Genomic DNA, 17,016 nt, shown 5'->3' with positions numbered 1-17,016 from the left:
ACATAATACCAACAAGTTCAAAATGCCACCGGTCTATGTAATTGGCATGACAACTTGTAACACTACTTCTTCCTCATGGTTTGTATTTGTGTAGTTAAAAAATAAGAGGATTACAAGTGAGTTATGCATCAAATTGCAATCTTGTATGTAGAGACATCTAGAATTGTGAATTGGCCTTGATACTTGCTTTTGTTGTCATATTTTCAAATGCTCCGCTGCTTCTTTGCATGTGGCACATCAAAAAGAATGTTTTAAGCAACAATCAAAGCCATTTTACCACCAACAAAGTATGGCATGCTTTTTTAAAATGTTGGATTAGTATGGTGCAATCAAAGACCAAAGAAGTATTCTACAACAATTGACAATAACTCCAAATATAATTTGCAGGGTATTGTGTAGTGGTCTATATCAAACAAAAATGTATTTAGTTGAAATAAGACTTTGTATGTGCTTGGTGAAACTGTGACATACATTTTGGCAATGCAATAACTTCAAAGGTAGATGAGACACATGCAAATATCAAATAATACTTACAAGTTTTGACTAGCAATCTATGCGTGCCATGCCAATGGCTTGACTAAGTATATAGAATTAGGTCAAGGAAATAACAAAAAAGATAGATTTTAATAAGTTGTGGATTTGTTACATACTAAATGTTTCTTTCTTTTGCAATATTATTACTAAAGTTTCAACTTTTGCAAAAATGAATGTACTCAAGTGGTATTTGAAGGCAAACTAAGTTAGTGATGAAGATCCTTTGGATGCCTCTTTTTAATTCTATATGCACATTTGGGGGCTTCTTTGCGCTTACAAAATCTGGAGTTATTTTTAGCAAAATTAAGCATTCAATGTCAATGACTTTCATAAATATTGGATATTAAAGAATGGAGAACAACCACTATTTTGACTACAAATTTGTTACAAAAAAGATAGTATGTGATTCAAGCACAATTTTCTTCCTAGCATGTCTAGTATGAAGCTATGATGTTGTAGTAGCTTGATAACATGCCTTCAAACATGTAACTCCAAAATCCAATAATACCTTGGACATATAATTATCTAAATAGTGTAACAAATCATAGATTGAGCTTAATCAGGAAAGATCCTTCTACATTTGAACTCATGGCTAGTTGAAAGTATTGATATTATTGTCAATTCAACTATTCCATAATAATATATTTTAATTATGATTTGCAAACTAAATAAACTCATGTGTTAATATTAAGATATATTTGACTTCTTAAATAAGGTGAAAATAGTAAAAAAATTATGCACTTGAATTTTATAAGATACTTCTAGTAAATCTTTGGAAATAATATATTTTAAAGTAGTGTTTCTTAATAACATTAGATAGAAATATCATTTATTTAAATTAATATTTAAAATTAAAAATAAAATTAAAAAAATAAAGTATTGATTGTATTACAATAGGGCAAAATGACCAAAAAGAAATCTATGTCTAAAGAATACATTTGAATCACATGTTGAATAAGAATTAAAGAAAAAATTGTATAAATAAAAAAAACATTGATTTCCTCAATTTGTATTACTTCAAAGTTTAAAAAATTGTTCTTTAAGGTTTAAGAAATTAATTTTATACATCTTCTTTTTACTAAAATATTTATTTAAAGATGTTAAAATCTATTATTTTTAGTTTTAAAAATATACATATTTAACTTGTGATATATTATCTTAACAATTTATTAAATGATCAAACAAAGATGCCATCTCAAAGCCAACAATAATGTTAAACTTTAGAATTTGTTAATATATTTATATAATATTTTAAATATTAATATTAAGCTTATATTAAAAATTAAAAATATATAATCATCATTTTTAAATCATATATATATGTATCTTGGATTTGGCTCTTTAATAATTTATTATTTCTAAATTCTTTGTTTTATGTATAAAATCTCAAAGATGCAAGATTAAAAAATAAAATAGATTATATAAAGTAGTAGTAAAGGATGGAAGTTTGAATGTAGTTTTCTTGTTTATGGTCATTCATTATATGATACTTAGATATTTGAAATTAAAAATATAAATAAAATCAAATAGAAATTATTGATTGCTTCACAAGAAAGTAAGAACAAAGAATTACATTGATTTCCATATTTGTTTTTGTATTTAATAATGTAATGTTCAAATTCGGGATGAAAAGAGTTGGATGTAAACCAGCATCTTCGTGGGTGGGTCTGGATGCCATAGAAGGAATGCCGAATTTGTATTCACACAAATGAGGCGAGCATTTTCAGTTTTAGGGTTTGGGAAGAGCGATAGTTGCATTTTCGCAGCTGGGTTGTCGAGGAATTTGCTGGCTATGATGCAGTCAGCAGGGCTGCCATTGCAGCAACAGCAGGAGCAGCATGAGGAGTCCAAGCCTGCTCGTGTTTCCTGCACGTCCAAGTTGGATTCTCTCTGGTTCTGTTACTGTGAGTCTCTTTCTCTTGATACTCAACCTCGCCGATTAGGTTGCAATAAGATTTAGCGGTTCGGTCGGGTCCGTTGCCGGAAACATTCGTGTTTTTCTCTGCCTTTCATTCAAATGCCACAGCTAGATGCACGTTATGTACACCTGCTAATTGTATACTTGCTGTGAGGAGTTATGTCGTAAGAATTCACAGTGCTTGTGTATGGATGGTTTCCCGTTTATGATATAGGACTTTCTCGGTATCATCCCACTGTCCCTTACTTGGTCACACTATCTCATCTCAGCCCTTGTGTGAAGTTAGACACATTAGCAGCGGAAAAGGCTAGAATTTAGGGATCTGTGAACACGTTATGGGAAGGTTGCTGTGTAATAGCTGTATCGTTATTTGTTGAATCGTGACCGTATGCTTGGCTGCCGATTCAGATCTATTCTTTGATTTTCGGCTCTTCCTCCATTCTGACAATCGTGAGACTGTTGCGCAGCTCCTGTGTACCAGATGACGGAGTATTATCGGGAGGGTACGTTTGATAATTGTCGCAGAAAATGGTCCGAACTATTCGACTGCATCTCTCTCAAAACTAAGCGGGCTGATGAGATCAAGGTATGAATCTGATGGAATTGTATAAGGTCTTTAGTAACGAACCAAACCACCTAAACCAAGAATTACGCATTAGAGCTTAGGGTTCATTTTGTTGAAATTTTCCTGTGCGGGCATTGGGGCAAGATTCCATCACTGGATTCATAATTCTAGACTTCCCTCCAAATCTGTCCTACATGATGCTGTAAATGAGTCTAAGCGACTAATTTTCTTACAGGTTATACTGGAAGAAAGAGGGAAACAAAAACCTCACATTTGGAAATTCCGAACCCCTGAAGAGGCGTCGCAGCGTTGGAAGGAAGAGTTCGGCCATCTTCAAGACTAGATCATTGTTTTCCCGACTCTTTATGTATATTTTATTATCACTCTTACACAGATTATCATTGACGAAGGCAAGAAAAAGAGAGTGATAGGATTTTCATTCTTTTTAAAACTGGTTATTACTCAGACAAGATTACAATACTGCTATCTTGCCCTTGTTGTATTAAATTTTGGTCCTAATTGCAGGAATATCTTGTATGAAATGAGCTCACTCTCGGAGGTTTATACTTAGTTTGACGCAGCAGTAGCTGTTTACGCAGTAGAGATAGGCCTTTGCAGTAGAATTTGCTATCATATCTTGAATGGAAAGTTTCGGTGATGAAATGAAATGGATACTGGCGTGGCATGAGTATCAGTGTGTGTTTTTTTTGTGCACAGTATGAGAGACATAGTTGAAATACTTAAGAAAGGAATCGAAATCTGCACTACTGTGATGTTCTTTCAGAAGAAAGAGTTATTCAAGCTCAAAGATGGTTGATTTATGTTTTATTTTAAATGCTTTACATGTATGAATGGATTATAAATTTCATGCTTTACATGTATACATGGTAACAGAAAACGTTTGTAAACAGAAAACATTTGTGAAAAGAAAATATTTGCCGAGGCACTCGAGGAGCTCAAGGCATTTGCCAAGGCACTTGCAGCCGTCTCGCATCCAGAAACTTAGGGGAAGAACTTATAACGAATTTTAAACTATATGGCTGTCCACTGCAATGGCTTCTGGAAGTACTCGAAAAGCTACTCTGCCCATCTAAATCTCAACATTAAGTTCGCACGCATTCTTAACAACAGCATCTGTGTTGGACTCGAGGAACGCCTCGACTTCCTGCTCCATCTGAGCACCCTCGATTTGTTTTCTATGTACTCTTTCAGCTGCATTGACTGAATAGCACCTGCACGCGAACCGCATCACTTCTAAGTGGAATTGAAGTGGGGGCGAAACACTCGCGCTGATCATAGAACAAAAACTGCATTTGCTTCTTCAACGTGCTTCAAACAAAATAGCTTAATGAGGTGTATACTGTCCCAGAATTTATGGCGAAGAAACCAATCCAAGCCCATTTCAACACGAGTCACCAAAACCTTCTTTAAACATGGAACTTTCAAAATAACAATAACGACATCAAGATCCCCGTTAGTAACCAATCATGTGAGTTCTCTAAGCTAATCTCTCTTTCAATGCACATGGTCTTCGGCCAAAACTATATTTGTAAAGTAAAACCTGAGTCATCGGTGACATGGATTTCGATAGAATGGGCTTTGCTACGAAACCACTCTGCCGCGAATGGCACTCCCAGAGAGTAAACGCTCTTCCCAAGCTCTTTCGCATCCTGCCTCCCATACACGTATCCAATTGTCTGCAGCATTGGTACTCCAAAACCTGCACCAGGCCCAGCTTTAGAGCAAAACATACCGCCTACCTATTTACCACATCTCCAACTCACATCCTGATTTTGTAGAATCGAACAAGCGCCAACAGGAAGACAGATATCAGACGCCAACAGCAACAAAACGAAAGAGAACTTGAAACCAGCTCTTGAACCTACCAGAGTCCTTCAGTCTTTCCCTCTCTCCTGTGGCCGACTCAACAAATTTCAGCTTGTCCCCACTGACATAGGTGTAGAAGATTGTGATTGTCAAACCAGAGAACAATCACAAACTAGTGTCAAATAGGCACTACACAACAAGTTGATTAGCAAGACGAAGCTTTCAAACAAGGAGGAGGTGACCACCTTCAATTTTGCTTGGAATTGCCCTACATATATTGGTAGATTACCACCACTAATGTCCATTCCAGGCATTGACAACTGCCACAAGAAGCAACGCCACGAGGGGCAAATTTAACAGTATAGAGGGTAAATACTGCACTGAACGAAGGGAGCAGGCAACCTTTCACCGTGTTAGTTCTCAGCAGCAGCTTCCACTTAAATTTGAACTTCTATTGACAATGCAGCTACCCATCACACAACTGAAACTCTTCTGTTATGGGGAAAAAAATAGCGAGGGTGTCTACACTTAACTGCTTCCGCCTTACTAATAAAAACAAATAAAGATTGGTTTTCACCACCACATCAATTCTGGTGTGAAACCAGTCTTACAGAGATGATCTTGACTCTACTTACACTTCGAACTTTTAGAGTAAACACAAATGTAGATAAAATGATGAAAACAGGATTATACCTCACCAATATACTCTACAAAAGCATTGCTACTGAACAACATTTGAATAACAGCCTCGTCACAACAGGCGTTCTCCATTTCGGTTCGTGTAGCCTCGACTGTTACCTCAACTACGACATGATGCTTTTTATCCCTCACCATCTTGACGAATCAACCAGGAATTAGCTTCGCACCCTGATAATAAAACGCACAAAACCAGTTTAGCACTCACGACGACAACCTCAGATGCTTTCGGACCAAAGACTCTCGCCTTCGGCAAAATGATCGCCCTCAATGCTCAATTTTATGTGCCTAGAAGTCGAATCTGGCTGGAAAACAGGCTTGATTCTGGCTAACACTTTGTAAGCTTCGTAGAATCCAGAGTCGTAAGGCTTCACAAACATTCCGCCGGTGGCTTCTTCACTCTTTTGATAATTTGAAATTGTTTCAAACTTGTTAAGGTTTCTCAATAACATGTTTTTATTTAGTTTTTTAATTTTAAAAGATATGATTTTCTTTTTCTTTTTCTTGTGAAGACATGCACTAATTAGAAATTTATTCTTTAATTTTCTATTATTATTATCTAGTGCTTTTCTTAAAAAATCACTAAATAATTAGAAATGGCCATATTGACCGTTCTTGTATTTAATTCTCTATAAAAGCACACAATAAAAGCACACAATCCAATCGTCATCCAATATCATTTTGTTTTTGTTTTTGTTTTTTTTGTTTTTTTTTGTTCTCAAATTTTGTAAAAATCTTATTTAATTATTTATTTCTGGAATTTGTACTTATCAGGTAGCTTTGAAAAACTGTTTAAAATTTTATTCCAAGTCAATGTATTCAATTTATTTTTTTACTACATTCAACTCTAAAACATTTACCTAAATAGTTCATCACGACAATTTCAACCATTTTGATATATAATTATTATATTAAATTAATAAAAGAATCATATTTCAAAATTGCATCATGTGCTTTATCAAATTAGAACACAGTAAATGTCAAATTTTGAATGTTGGTACCTCTTGGAATTGTCCATGTCATTGTAGAGCTTCTTTGAATCCTCGTACAGAATTATAATAATTTTACAAAATATACTAAAACTTTTCAAGAGTAAAAAGTAAAAAATATATAAATTCTATTTCTACAATTTTTAGAAAACAAACTTTTATTTTTCAAATGAAGACTATGAGATGCAAAATTGAACTTATCCTTTTTTTGATGATTAATCTTTTTGGTTTTTTGCTTTATAATCTTTCTACTAAACAAGCCTACCACCTTACATTGTTTCAGTATTCTTAAACCTCGGTTTTCAGTGTAGAAGATGGAGTTTAAGAGAAAGAAATTCAACATAAACAAAGATGCAAAGAACATAACAATGTTACTTATAAACAATACATCTTTTCCTAATAGTAGTATGTAACTGAAATATTTCATTTTATTAAGAAGATATTTAATCTTATCATTGTTTCTATAAAAAGGTTCTGTTTATTTGGCTTATGTAGCACAAAGCTATAGCGGCTAATACTTGAAATTAAAACTCAATCCTATTATTTATATTTACTATGTTATGTGTCAACTCTAAATACCCAAATCTATTCTTTATAAGTTTTGGGAGTGTCATCAAGCTTGTAATATATGGAATTGGGTCACCTCTCTCTTATATAAACTGACATCCAATTCTTTGGATTGAGGCCCATAGAAATCCTTTACTTGGCAATAAACTATTTTTCCTAAAATTCTTCTCTTTACTTTCAAATATTTTTGTAAGATATGGTCCTTATTTAAGGATCTTTGTCTATGGACTATTTGGATATCAAAAAAACCAATTTGTCTTTAAAAATGAAGTATGGAGTACAATCCAAACTAGAAGCTTAGTTTGAAAAGGTCTTATTAAATATGGACAATTTTTTTTGGAAATTTGTTGAAAAAAATTAACAAAGCATCTACAACATGAGTCTTTTCTATTAAAGAGATGGCATAACTCAGGGATGACAAATGCATAATTGATTCTGGAAATGATAAAGTAATTAAATAAAACTCTAAAATACCTTAGTGTGATGTGATCATATACAAAAGTATAAATGAACTTGCTTTAGTAGCTATTCTATATTCATAGTATTCTTAGTTCCACCTCCAAGTATTTATTTATTTATTTATTAATGCATTGGGTATATCTTATTTTTTTGTTAAAATAAAATAAAATAAAAGAAAACAAAAACACAAGAAAAAAACTAAAAATAAAAGTAGAAAAGAGTTGCAATGGGAAGATAGAATAGGAAGATAGAGAAAAGTGTGGCACTATCAAAGGTATGTAATAAGAGTTATCCTGTAACTTCAAGACAAGGCTCTTAGAACATTTACATTCATTTTTTGTTATCTTTTAAACATCAAAATATTTCTTCCTGAAGAAATGATCTGATAAGACAACTATTTGTCTAATTCTAAAGTTCTTTTCTTAATCTCATCAACTTCTTCAATGTTTTCTTACAAAGACTAATAAACTGAAGCTATAAGCTACACCATACTTATACCATTAGTAATGTACCACACAAAATCATACAACCCCTACCAAGAAAGTTAACTATTTATTTTTATTATTTATTCGCATTTGTTTTGATGGACATATTCTCACGATGAACACACCTCGGATATCAACGGCGCTGTACCCAATTCTAAGTCGCTTTCGCGTTGAGCGGCTCGAAGCTTACTGCACCAAGCATCAAAAGCATCGCTCAAATCTGGCCATGCCTTACGACATTTCAAACACGCTCCAACCCATATTTTGAACACGGCTTCTTGGTCCAGCATAGGAAGTGTTTCAACCACCGCACCAAAACTCAGCTCAACGTTCCGTCGTATCTCGTAGGTTCTCCCAAAATTGTCGTTGTGATCGTTGCCGAGCTTTGCGATAATAGGCAACCATGTTGAGATGAGGGCTAATCGCACACTTCTAGGTGCAATGACCTCTCCTTTGTGAAGAGCTTGCAACATACGGACCAAAATTTGAAACAAAGTCTCTGTGAAAGGGTTTTGATATACTCTTGAAACCATTAGTTGGGCAAGCTCTTGCTCTTCAGAGAATATCTTTATGGACATGTCGGCAATTTGAAGAGAGAACAACTCATCAATTAGCCATCTCAATGCTGAACAGGCAAGGGTCACCTGTTGATTTGTGCAATGTGAACCGGACGTAAGTATTTAATTCATATTCGAAGTGGAAAAAAGAACTTAGTGCCTTAACCATGAAATTTTAACATAGTTGTGACAGTAATGTACATATAGAGTGAATTGTAATAAAAATAGACCTGTAGTACAAATAGGATGAAATGATAGCAAACATTGAATACATGAAAAGAATCAGTATATGTGTGCAAACATCTTATAAATAGTATTCATATTCTAGATAAACATCAAAAGTAACTCCAGTGTATCATCTTATATATGTTTCAAATAGTCTGTGAGATCATATGGTATCAATTTGCATGTTTCGAAATAACAGTATCCTGGAAAGTGAAATAAATTTTGAATTCATTTAGTAATGAAAAGTAAATATAAACATAAATTCAAAACAAATCACCTGATGAGCATTCCAGGAAAAGAAGTTCGCAAACTTCCGCAATTGAGATTTCAATTGACCCAAATTCCCCTGGAACTCTTTAAGCAAGGCCAGTTCATTAACTCCACCGAAGGCAGACGACGCAGAAGGGTGGACATTGGCAAGAAGCACACGCTCCGTGATATCGCGCGCTTTCGAAGGCGCACCATTCGTAACCAAAGCCAGAAGCTCTCCAAGCACGTCCTTCATCACGTCGACTGGCTTCCGCATGGCTCCCTCGGGCGCACACAACCTGGCTGCCAGATCTGGGGACGATTGCAAGTGCAGGCTCGCGACGCATTCACGGATCGCCGTCTCGTTCTCGACCGTCCAAGGAACGGCTTCCAAGTACCGCATGCACGCGCCCACGCAGTCATGGAACAACAACTCGGCCGCCACTTCCAGGATCCCGAGCGCATCTTGCACGTCGTCAAATGCTGTGTGCTTGATACGATTGGGGACATACAGCAGCTGTAAGCATCGGACATAGGTGCTCGGATTGACGCACTTATCCAAGGTGATTTCTAACGGCTGGCCTTGGCTCATCACCGACCACCTCTCACTCAAGCGAGCTTCGAAAAACTCGCTGCGTCGCAACGCTTGCGAATGCAGCAAGAGTGGCGGTAGAGGGGGCCCTTGGAGGGGCCTGAGCATAAGGATGACGTCCGCGGTGCCTTCGTCGCCGTATCGAGGCGAGGCTCCCTGCCCGGTGGCCATGGCCTCCAGCGACCGACGCGGGAGGTATGGCGCCGCGTTCCAACGGGCCAGGCGAGGCCGCTTTCGCGGTGGCCGCACCGACACCGCACGCGGACCCAATCCCGTGGCGGCTCCACTACTGCCCTGGGCGATGAATCTACACGGTGATGAGGTGCCCATGGGCGGCCACACCTCATGACCGTGGCGGGAGTGCATGACCCCGGGCGGAGAAGGTTCTGGTGGTGCGATGGGAACAGACATGGGAACGTTGCTGTTGGGTTGAATTCGATCATAGCCACATGGATGCATCTGTGGCCAATTTTTTATTTTATTTTTTATTTTATTTCTCGTTCCCTATCCCGTTCCCGTTCCCGTTCCTCCTCTGTTTCGAGTTTCTTCTTTCACCAGTTTTAAAATATTTCTTCGTTCTTTTGTCACAGCATAAATTTTATAAATCGCCTCCAATCGGGTGAATATATATATATATATATATATATATATCGAGAGAGAGAGAGAGAGAGAGAGAATTAAATTAATTTTAATATTATTGAGCTCAATAATATAGCTTATAGATGCCAAGATTTGTTATTCCACATATTGTTCCACCTTCTTTTCTTTTCTCTTTTCTAGTCAAAATGATGTTTTTTTTTAAAAAAAAATTATCTCCAATTTGAAAACATAATTTTTTTACTTATTTCTTAAAACATATTTTTATAGAATATTCCTTAAGTGAATTACAATTTCCTCTATTTTAGATGAAATAACCTTTACATTTTTGATTTAGAAACTTCCACAATCAACATAAACATTTGAACAACCACATTAATACATGAAGGAATATTTTTCCTTTTGTCAAGTCATGAAGCACATATTGTTGCCCCCGTTTTGCAATTGCTCTTGTTAATATTTCCGCAAGTAATACGCACTTAGATTGCATAAGTGATACAGACTTAGAATTGATTCAATTAATGGTATTCTTGAATATTTTAACTTATTTGTAAAGCTAAAGATTTGAGAGCATATACCAATTCTTTAGGTTGAAATTAGGTCAAAAGAAAAGCTCTTTTGTCGTCACCACACCAAAGAGGTGTTTTAGGGCAAAGAATGAGTTGGAAACATGAGAATAAAGATCTTAATGGGGCACATTTCATTGCAACCAATGAAGTTCTATGTTGAAAAGGCACAATGTGTCTGAATAGCCACATCATCTTATCAACCAACTGATTAAAGGCGTTTATTAAATTACAAAATAATAGGTTCAGTTTTTAGGTTTGAATTTCTATTCCGGATAGTGACAATGCATTTTGTAATCTTGATCATAATTGAGCACAATTCTTGTAAACTTAGTAAATAAATATGTACATTTTTTAAATATCGACTGAAGATATTGATTTTTTTGGTTACATTTGCAACATTAGCACTCTCTCATTATTATTTTTATTATTTTTATTAGTGCTGATTGCAAAATAAGAGACAGTGTTTGAAAGGTTTTAGAATTTTATTATAATACATACATTTAATTCCAAAACATATGGAATGTAAATTTTTTGTTTGAAATTTATTTAAGATATGAATTTGATCCTCAAATGAGACATGTATGGACAAATTTATATATGAAGAATGAAAATTCAAAGGATTGAAGGCACCATTTGTGCTATCAAGTTAATCCAAACCTCATCTTGCAATTTATGAGGACTATATTATTGAAATAAAAATGAAAATGAAAATCCAAAAAATTAAGATAATGTATAGATGATCAAACAATAAGAGCTGGTATATTTTTGGAAATGGTGTGGAAATAATTTACCACCTGATCTCGCCTATGCAATATTTTCTCCATCTCTTCCACAGAGAGATGGGATCCAAGCTTTTCTTGTAAGATGGACATTTCTAAACCTTGAAGTGCCACTATTGTCTTGAGCGATACTTTCTGCATTGTTCACCCATTATCTAAACATCAATACATAATCACAGTTTATCCATTCTTTTGAACTGCTCAAAATTATTTCAAAGAATCCCCAAAAAATAAAAATAAAAAGTTGAAATTGTACAAATACATACTATGAGCATAAAAATATATCTTCATATACTAGCATTTTTTGAGAATGTTTTCTATCAAATTATGCAACACATACACAAGATTACACTTAAAAGGTAATTATGTGATGCTTTTTCTTTTTGTTCGTTGAAATCATATATATATATATATATATATATGTGTTGGAAAAAGAAGAGTAAGAAGATGAGAGATGAATTGTGAGTTGTACTTGAACACCCCTTGAAGAGCTCCTAGGGTTCCACATGGGATGAAGTTTTTCATTTCCTACACTACCATGAGGGTGGTCCAATAGCATTGGGCACCGCTTTCCATGCCACACCCAATGTAAGCCTTCCATGAAATATCTTCTTTCTCGTGGAATGGATCCCACAAGAGCATCCAACACATGAACATTACTTACCAAATATACTGATGATTCTGCACCCCATTCCTATCAGAGAAAAATAAAAACATTTTTAAAGTTATATTTTTGATATAGTCTGGAAACAAATAAACTGTAAATAGTACAAAAACATTTTTCACCCACAAAAGAAATGATTTTTTTGAGTCGGCTATAACATGGAAGAAAATCTTCTTCTCAATTATGAGCATAGAATTTTATACTAGACATTGGATATGAGCTTGAAAGCCAGTCTTGGAATCAACTTTTGACAATTGATGTGGTAGTTTGTGGCTTTTACAATGCAATACATCACATTTGAGTTCAAGATTTTTAAAATTAAATTTTTTATTCATGTAATGAAAAGAGACCAGAATGATACTTTTAAAGAGATATGCTTTATTTACTTTGGGAGTAAACTAGAACCTGAGGGCCTACACGAGTTAATGTTTTGACGTTGGGCACAAAATGAATCACTGTTCCCAAAACAAATAAAATGCCTCCCACTTGAACATTCTGGCGCATCACTGCGGGAGGAACCATATCTGTGTCCAAAAATAGTCCTAACTACACCACAAATCACGCACTAAACCATCAACCTCACAACAAATCACCTTCCAACAAAACTCCAGTCCTTTTTTCAAAATAAAATAACACATCCCATAATAATAATATTAACACCCATCAAGCTCTTCATCTACAAAAACACTGTAAAAAGTGCACAAAAAGTCATCCATATTACTCAATTCTAGGTATGTGTGTAAACACTTGGAGAATGAAAACAAGGGGCACTGATGGCTATACGACTAAAACCTTCTCACTAGAGAAGACAGAGTACTACGGAGACAGACGAGCCTCAAAGCATCAGACAGTCAGGCACACGAGAGGCACTGAGAGTTAGGCACACACTTGGTATGCGACCCAGTCGGGCGAGGCGGAGGAGTAGCGGTGGGTGTCCGTGGCGTTGTAAGGCTTGAAGATGGCATGCGCCACGGACGCATCCTGGTTGAGCAGCCGTCTGTCTCCGTAGTACTCTGAGGTGAAGAAAGGCTACTGGCCTTGGCCTCCAGTGATGCGCACACGCAGGAAAGTGCCTGCGCCGCCAAGATGATGGTCTTCTCCTTCATGTACTCGCTCGGGTCCAACACATCCCCTTTCACCGTTGCCACCAGCGTCACGATTCCCGTGTTCGTGTCCTTGTTGAACTTCACTGTTGATTTCGTGTACGTGACTGCGTCGTATTGTGTATCGTAAGGATTTTGAAGAGCTGGGGCTCTGATTTCTTGTCCATTCGGCGTCGATTTTTCCAAGTTCGTTTCATTTCCATTTTGGCCAACTCCTAGTGAAGGAGGCGGGGTTCCACAGCATGTGTTGTTTTGAATAATGCCTCCATTTGATGTTTCAATTGTTTGTTCTTGACCTATGAAAAAGAGAGGAATAATAGAAATGGAAATTGCGGTTACTTACATATTATCGAACTATTCATCGGGAGATGGTCATGCAAATTATCACAATAACTGTCTCGAACGGTTGTACTCAATCAATTAATTTCGTAGGCATATGACGGAAATTAGAATATACCATCTTCACACGTCGCACGAGGACTCTCAGTCGGAGAGCTTGAATCCTTCGGTGATCTGGTTTTGACGCGAAGAAGAATATGCCTCAATTTCTCGATGGACGCCTTCGCCCTATGCTCGATCTTCTCCAGGTTCAACGCTGTATCCTCAACATTCTTGCGATTGAAATCATCATGTTCATGCGGGGAAGGGTATTTTCTGGATTCCGAAGGCATTTCCTCTCCAAAATCCTCTCCTATTCCGGAGGTTTTAGTACCATGTGATTGCCTTGCCCGTCTGCTGTTGTGGTCATTGCAATTCCTTTTCGATACATCAAAGTTTTTAGGGCTTTGGACATGTGCAGACTGCGTTACGCTTGCGGGGCTGTGGGTTCCTGTCTTTGTTCGTTGCAAATACGACAAAGCTTCAAGTGAGCCTGCAGCTTGTAACAGTGATGTGGAAAGGGCGAGGGAGGAAGACACAGGTATGCCAGGCAGTTGCAAATTTCGGTATGGGTCAAACATGGGTGGGGGAACAGCATAAGACGAAGACGACGAAGTAGATGGCGGAGAAGATGCTGCTGCGGTTGCTCCTGTAGCTAAAGAGTGATCCAGTAAGGCTAGCTGTGCATTTAGCAATGTCCTCATGCTAATACTTGTCTTTGTCTCTAGGCCTCCAGCAGCAACACCACCACCATCGCAGTTTGTTTAAGCTCATTGTTTGCGTGCAGTGCTTATTTCCAGTCATACCTTTGCAGTGTACATAAGGAGAAGCTCACTTACTCATGTTGTGAAGAAGTTTGTTTATGTTTTGAGCATTGTTTCCTGCATGGAGATGATGGGTCTTTACTAGTACAGTGTAGAGAAATGTCGAAGTTTATGATTTGAGCAATTGTAAAATTGTCCTTTAAAATAACTTGTGAGTAAAGGATTCATGGTTTGTTGGCATGTTGTGGACTTCAGGAGGTGCCAAAGAATCGGATTATTGAACATATTTCAGCTGACAATATCAAATTAAAAATACAGTAACTTTTTTTTATAGTAGTAATTCTATAACATGATTGAATTGATAATAAAAGAAATAATTATAAGTGCCATTCTTCACCAAAATGAAAATAGATTTGCAACTATTGCAAATATTGCTAAGCTTGTCAACACTCTTAAGATGGAAATTTCACATATTTTTAATGTCAATCATGGAAGTATTATTTCTATACCTATAGAATAAATCAATAATAAAATTTAAAGTTTATACTAAAAAGTTTTATAATTGACAGAAGCAAGTAGATTAAATTTACAACTTAATCTAAGAAATCTTATTACTATGAGTGTAAGGGAGGTAATAATAATTATACATGATCAAAGTTTTGAGAATTTCTACAATAAGTAAAGCTTTATATAAGATTGCAACATTCTCAATATCTTGATGGATTTACTCCAATTAGATTTATATATGCATTTCTATCATTTTTTTTTTTTTTTTTTTTTTTTTTCAGTTTTCACATTTGATGGAAAATGATTCAAGACTCTTTAATGATCTAAATCCATTCTTAAAAGTATTTACAGCCATATTTAGAGAAAATAATTAAGAAATGTTAATAAAGACCAAATTTCTATCCTTTCAACAATGATCACATTTAGCCACCATATGCTACTAAATTCTAAAGCCTTATTTACAATTTATTGCTCAAGCTATTGCATGCAATAATCAACTCTTTGAAAGATGGTAAGAAAAAAGGTTTGGTTGAAGAGGTACAAGTCAAGTTATAGCAATAACTTTTAAGTTTTCAAAAGTTTATTCCTCAAGGCCAAAATCTATGACTTAATATATTTCAAATCTCTTATTGAATAAAAAAAAATTCAACATTATTAGAAAATTTTGTGCTTATATTGAAGGAAACCTAAGTATATTATTCAACATTGTTTAAAAAAAAAACCTAACTACAAAATGAAGAGCATGGTTGTCAAAGATGACAATATGTTAAAAAATAAGTTTTTTAAGCTTTAATAGGAATTATGCAGCTAGAATCTTGTATAACACATAGTAAAGGATATATTCTTTTATTAGATTCTTCACCTTGTTTTACAATAGAAGTTTGTTTAGGACCAAAAAATCACAAAGTTTTTGCTTTATTAGATTTAAGAGCCTTAGTTTGTTTTATAAACAAAGATTTCATTAAAAAGCAAAAAATATTTTTAGTTAAGAAAAATAAATCCATGTACATAGAAATTATAGATATTCATTCATTGTCTTCTGGAGATATCATCTATAAACTTATTTTTTTGAATGTAACAACTAAAAATCATAATAGTTTAATAATATTTAATATGATTAAATTTTCTTTTAATTTAATTATTTTAGGATTATTGTGGCTAAAAAAATATAACCTTTAAATATACTAGATATCTTAAAAACTTGATTTTTCTTATAATTTAATTCAAAATTCTAAAAATCAAATAAAAATCTATAAATCGAATACAACCAAATCTTTATTGATAGGTGCAAGAACTTTCATGTATGCTACAAAAGAAAGATCATTTTTTGTTATATAAACTACATCCATTTTTTTATTGTGGAAAGATTTCTAGTAATACTCAAAGCCAAAATCTAGATCATCAATATGTTTTTGAGAAGAAAAATGCAAATATTCTTTGAAAATATTATTCCTATGTTTATTCAATTGATCTTCAAGAAGAAGCTCAATCACCATTTAGATCAATCTATAGCTTATCACAAAACAAGTTAGTTGCAATAAAGGAATATATTGATAAGAACTTGGCTAAGAACTTCATATGCTATTCTAAATCTCTAGCAAGAGCTTCTATCTTATTTGTAAAGAAATGAGATACATCTATGCAAATGTGTGTGAACTATTAAAGATTCAACAAGATCACCATTAAGAATAAGTAATTTTTTTCTTTAATTTTAGAACTTATTGATCAATTCAATTAAACAAAAAAGTATACAAAAATAAATCTATGAGGAGCATTTAAAAAAATAGATGAATGAAAGATTTTATTTCAAACTAGGTATAGATATTTCAAATACAATTTCATGCTTTTTGGACTCATAAATATACCAATTGCTTTTTAACATCTAATAAATGATATTTTTTGATAATTTCTTAATGATTTTTTTATTTATTATCTAAATGATATTTTAATTTATTCTAAGAATAAAAAAGAACATGAACTTTATGTTTGTTG

General features: G+C 34.7%; 4 protein-coding genes and 1 long non-coding RNA gene across 7 annotated transcripts; 2 read left to right on the top strand and 3 right to left on the bottom strand.

Annotated features, from left to right (window-relative positions):
• Window positions 1-2,218: 2,218 nt before the first annotated feature.
• LOC112276198 (uncharacterized) lies at window positions 2,219-3,708 on the top strand. The gene is made up of 3 exons (XM_024507305.3): window positions 2,219-2,438; window positions 2,920-3,038; window positions 3,253-3,708. The coding sequence occupies exons 1-3, from the start codon at window positions 2,243-2,245 to the stop codon at window positions 3,358-3,360; spliced, it is 423 nt and encodes a 140-aa protein (XP_024363073.1). The 5' UTR covers window positions 2,219-2,242; the 3' UTR covers window positions 3,361-3,708.
• A 126-nt stretch (window positions 3,709-3,834) lies between these two features.
• On the bottom strand, window positions 3,835-7,668 carry LOC112276197 (uncharacterized). Its single transcript, XM_024507304.3, has 4 exons — window positions 5,538-7,668; window positions 5,090-5,164; window positions 4,579-4,737; window positions 3,835-4,249 (listed from the first exon to the last, which is right to left on the bottom strand). Exons 1-4 carry the CDS (start codon window positions 5,676-5,678, stop codon window positions 4,226-4,228), a joined length of 399 nt encoding a protein of 132 aa, XP_024363072.1. The 5' UTR covers window positions 5,679-7,668; the 3' UTR covers window positions 3,835-4,225.
• A 147-nt stretch (window positions 7,669-7,815) lies between these two features.
• On the bottom strand, window positions 7,816-10,122 carry LOC141044331 (BTB/POZ domain-containing protein At3g05675-like). Its single transcript, XM_024507299.2, has 2 exons — window positions 9,100-10,122; window positions 7,816-8,684 (listed from the first exon to the last, which is right to left on the bottom strand). The coding sequence occupies exons 1-2, from the start codon at window positions 10,120-10,122 to the stop codon at window positions 8,151-8,153; spliced, it is 1,557 nt and encodes a 518-aa protein (XP_024363067.1). The 3' UTR covers window positions 7,816-8,150.
• Window positions 10,123-12,080: 1,958 nt separating this feature from the next.
• Window positions 12,081-14,457, bottom strand: LOC141044840 (uncharacterized). Of its 3 annotated transcripts, none has more exons than XR_016500180.1 (3): window positions 13,833-14,457; window positions 12,690-13,671; window positions 12,081-12,302 (listed from the first exon to the last, which is right to left on the bottom strand). XR_016500180.1 is itself a non-coding variant. In XM_073530641.2 (3 exons), exons 1-3 carry the CDS (start codon window positions 14,455-14,457, stop codon window positions 12,815-12,817), a joined length of 1,140 nt encoding a protein of 379 aa, XP_073386742.1. In that variant the 3' UTR covers window positions 12,081-12,814. The 3 variants fall into 3 exon arrangements, 2 of the variants coding, with proteins under 2 accessions (XP_073386742.1, XP_073386741.2); XM_073530641.2 differs by having other exon boundaries at window positions 12,081-12,818; window positions 13,161-13,671; XM_073530640.2 differs by having other exon boundaries at window positions 13,161-13,671.
• Window positions 13,237-14,757, top strand: LOC141044841 (uncharacterized). Its single transcript, XR_012216571.2, has 2 exons — window positions 13,237-13,378; window positions 14,175-14,757. It is a non-coding gene; the product is annotated as an uncharacterized LOC141044841 (long non-coding RNA).
• The last annotated feature ends 2,259 nt before the right edge of the window (window positions 14,758-17,016 follow it).

Source organism: Physcomitrium patens, chromosome 23, assembly GCF_059467195.1.
Source record: "Physcomitrium patens ecotype Gransden chromosome 23, ASM5946719v1, whole genome shotgun sequence".
Taxonomy (NCBI): Eukaryota; Viridiplantae; Streptophyta; class Bryopsida; order Funariales; family Funariaceae; genus Physcomitrium; species Physcomitrium patens.
Note: the sequence above shows the minus strand (reverse complement) of the source record. Positions and strands in the feature narration are given on the sequence as shown.

What these genes read in the sequence shown, in the direction of transcription:
- LOC112276198 (XM_024507305.3), top strand. Translation starts at nt 2,243, where the DNA reads ATGAGGCGAGCATTTTCAGTTTTAGGGTTTGGGAAGAGCGATAGTTGC. An exon ending in TTCTCTCTGGTTCTGTTACT is followed by an intron (nt 2,439 to 2,919) that starts GTGAGTCTCTTT and finishes ACTGTTGCGCAG; the next exon opens with CTCCTGTGTACCAGATGACG. An exon ending in AGCGGGCTGATGAGATCAAG is followed by an intron (nt 3,039 to 3,252) that starts GTATGAATCTGA and finishes ATTTTCTTACAG; the next exon opens with GTTATACTGGAAGAAAGAGG.
- LOC112276197 (XM_024507304.3), bottom strand. Translation starts at nt 5,678, where the DNA reads ATGGTGAGGGATAAAAAGCATCATGTCGTAGTTGAGGTAACAGTCGAG. An exon ending in AATTCCAAGCAAAATTGAAG is followed by an intron (nt 4,738 to 5,089) that starts GTGGTCACCTCC and finishes GGCCTGGTGCAG; the next exon opens with GTTTTGGAGTACCAATGCTG. An exon ending in CCATGTCACCGATGACTCAG is followed by an intron (nt 4,250 to 4,578) that starts GTTTTACTTTAC and finishes GTTCGCGTGCAG; the next exon opens with GTGCTATTCAGTCAATGCAG.
- LOC141044331 (XM_024507299.2), bottom strand. Translation starts at nt 10,122, where the DNA reads ATGCATCCATGTGGCTATGATCGAATTCAACCCAACAGCAACGTTCCC. An exon ending in TTTCCTGGAATGCTCATCAG is followed by an intron (nt 8,685 to 9,099) that starts GTGATTTGTTTT and finishes ACAAATCAACAG; the next exon opens with GTGACCCTTGCCTGTTCAGC.
- LOC141044840 (XM_073530640.2), bottom strand. Translation starts at nt 14,457, where the DNA reads ATGAGGACATTGCTAAATGCACAGCTAGCCTTACTGGATCACTCTTTA. An exon ending in TCGTGCGACGTGTGAAGATG is followed by an intron (nt 13,672 to 13,832) that starts GTATATTCTAAT and finishes TCTTTTTCATAG; the next exon opens with GTCAAGAACAAACAATTGAA. An exon ending in CCGACTGGGTCGCATACCAA is followed by an intron (nt 12,303 to 13,160) that starts GTGTGTGCCTAA and finishes TTTCTCTGATAG; the next exon opens with GAATGGGGTGCAGAATCATC.